The sequence below is a fragment of the Penaeus monodon genome, chromosome 30 (genome assembly GCF_015228065.2).
Source record: "Penaeus monodon isolate SGIC_2016 chromosome 30, NSTDA_Pmon_1, whole genome shotgun sequence".
Classification (NCBI taxonomy): domain Eukaryota; kingdom Metazoa; phylum Arthropoda; class Malacostraca; order Decapoda; family Penaeidae; genus Penaeus; species Penaeus monodon.
Window position 1 is genome coordinate 35507296 of NC_051415.1, and position 775 is coordinate 35508070.

At 42.6% G+C, this 775-nt stretch overlaps 1 protein-coding gene across 1 annotated transcript in view; it reads right to left on the minus strand.

The window, feature by feature from the left end:
- Positions 1 to 775, minus strand: part of LOC119592749 (PHD finger protein rhinoceros-like) — a 63459-nt gene that overhangs the window by 1876 nt on the left and 60808 nt on the right. Inside the window, 2 exon segments of the mRNA XM_037941684.1 lie at positions 186 to 462; positions 572 to 755. Of these exon segments, the coding sequence (XP_037797612.1) occupies positions 186 to 462; positions 572 to 755 (461 nt within the window).

Here is a 775-nt window from a genome sequence, read left to right on the forward strand (position 1 = left end):
AGAATAAATATTGTAATGACACATTTTTACCACTTGCAATTTAAAGAAAAATACCTAAAGACTGACTACAGAAACAGGTACAGGCTATACTCATATAAACAGTGAAGTAGAATAAGAGACAACTAAAAAAAAGAAAGTAGAAAAAAGAAAATATTACTAAAAGAGCACAACAAATATGCTCTCACCTGGCCCTGCAATGACTGGCAGAACTGTGTAAGCTCTTTGACACTCTCTTCAGAGTACTTCTTGGGACCACCTGTAGCTCCCTCCTTGGCATCTAAAGGTGTGAGGGGGGTAAGAGGGGTCATGGGGGTGGATGGGGTATTCACACCATCACGCTTATTGACCTGCAGCTTCTGGATTTCTCTCCAGAGAGTGCGGATGGCATCTAATTGCATGTGCCGTAGCCGTCTTTCACGCTCAAGGGCCTCCTCTGTGCTGCGCAGTTTCTCTGTCAAGTGTCTATGAGAAGAGAGAGGTAGTGAAATGGTAAAATTTTCACCTTCAATCTTGCAAATGAAATGCCAAATATAATCTATATTGTAATTATCAATTATCCCCCTGTCCTTACTTGATGTGTTGTTCAGCCCTGGAATGTCTGATGTCATCTCTAATCTTAGCTGCCTTGGGATCATTGTTCCTTGTCTGGTAACCTCTCCAGTGCTTCTGCAGCGTTATGGCTGCTTGTGTTTTGTTCATGTCTGAGGTTGCTGTGCTACTTCCACTACTGCTGTTGCTTGACCTACGACGGCCATCTGTGGAAATTAGAAGGTAT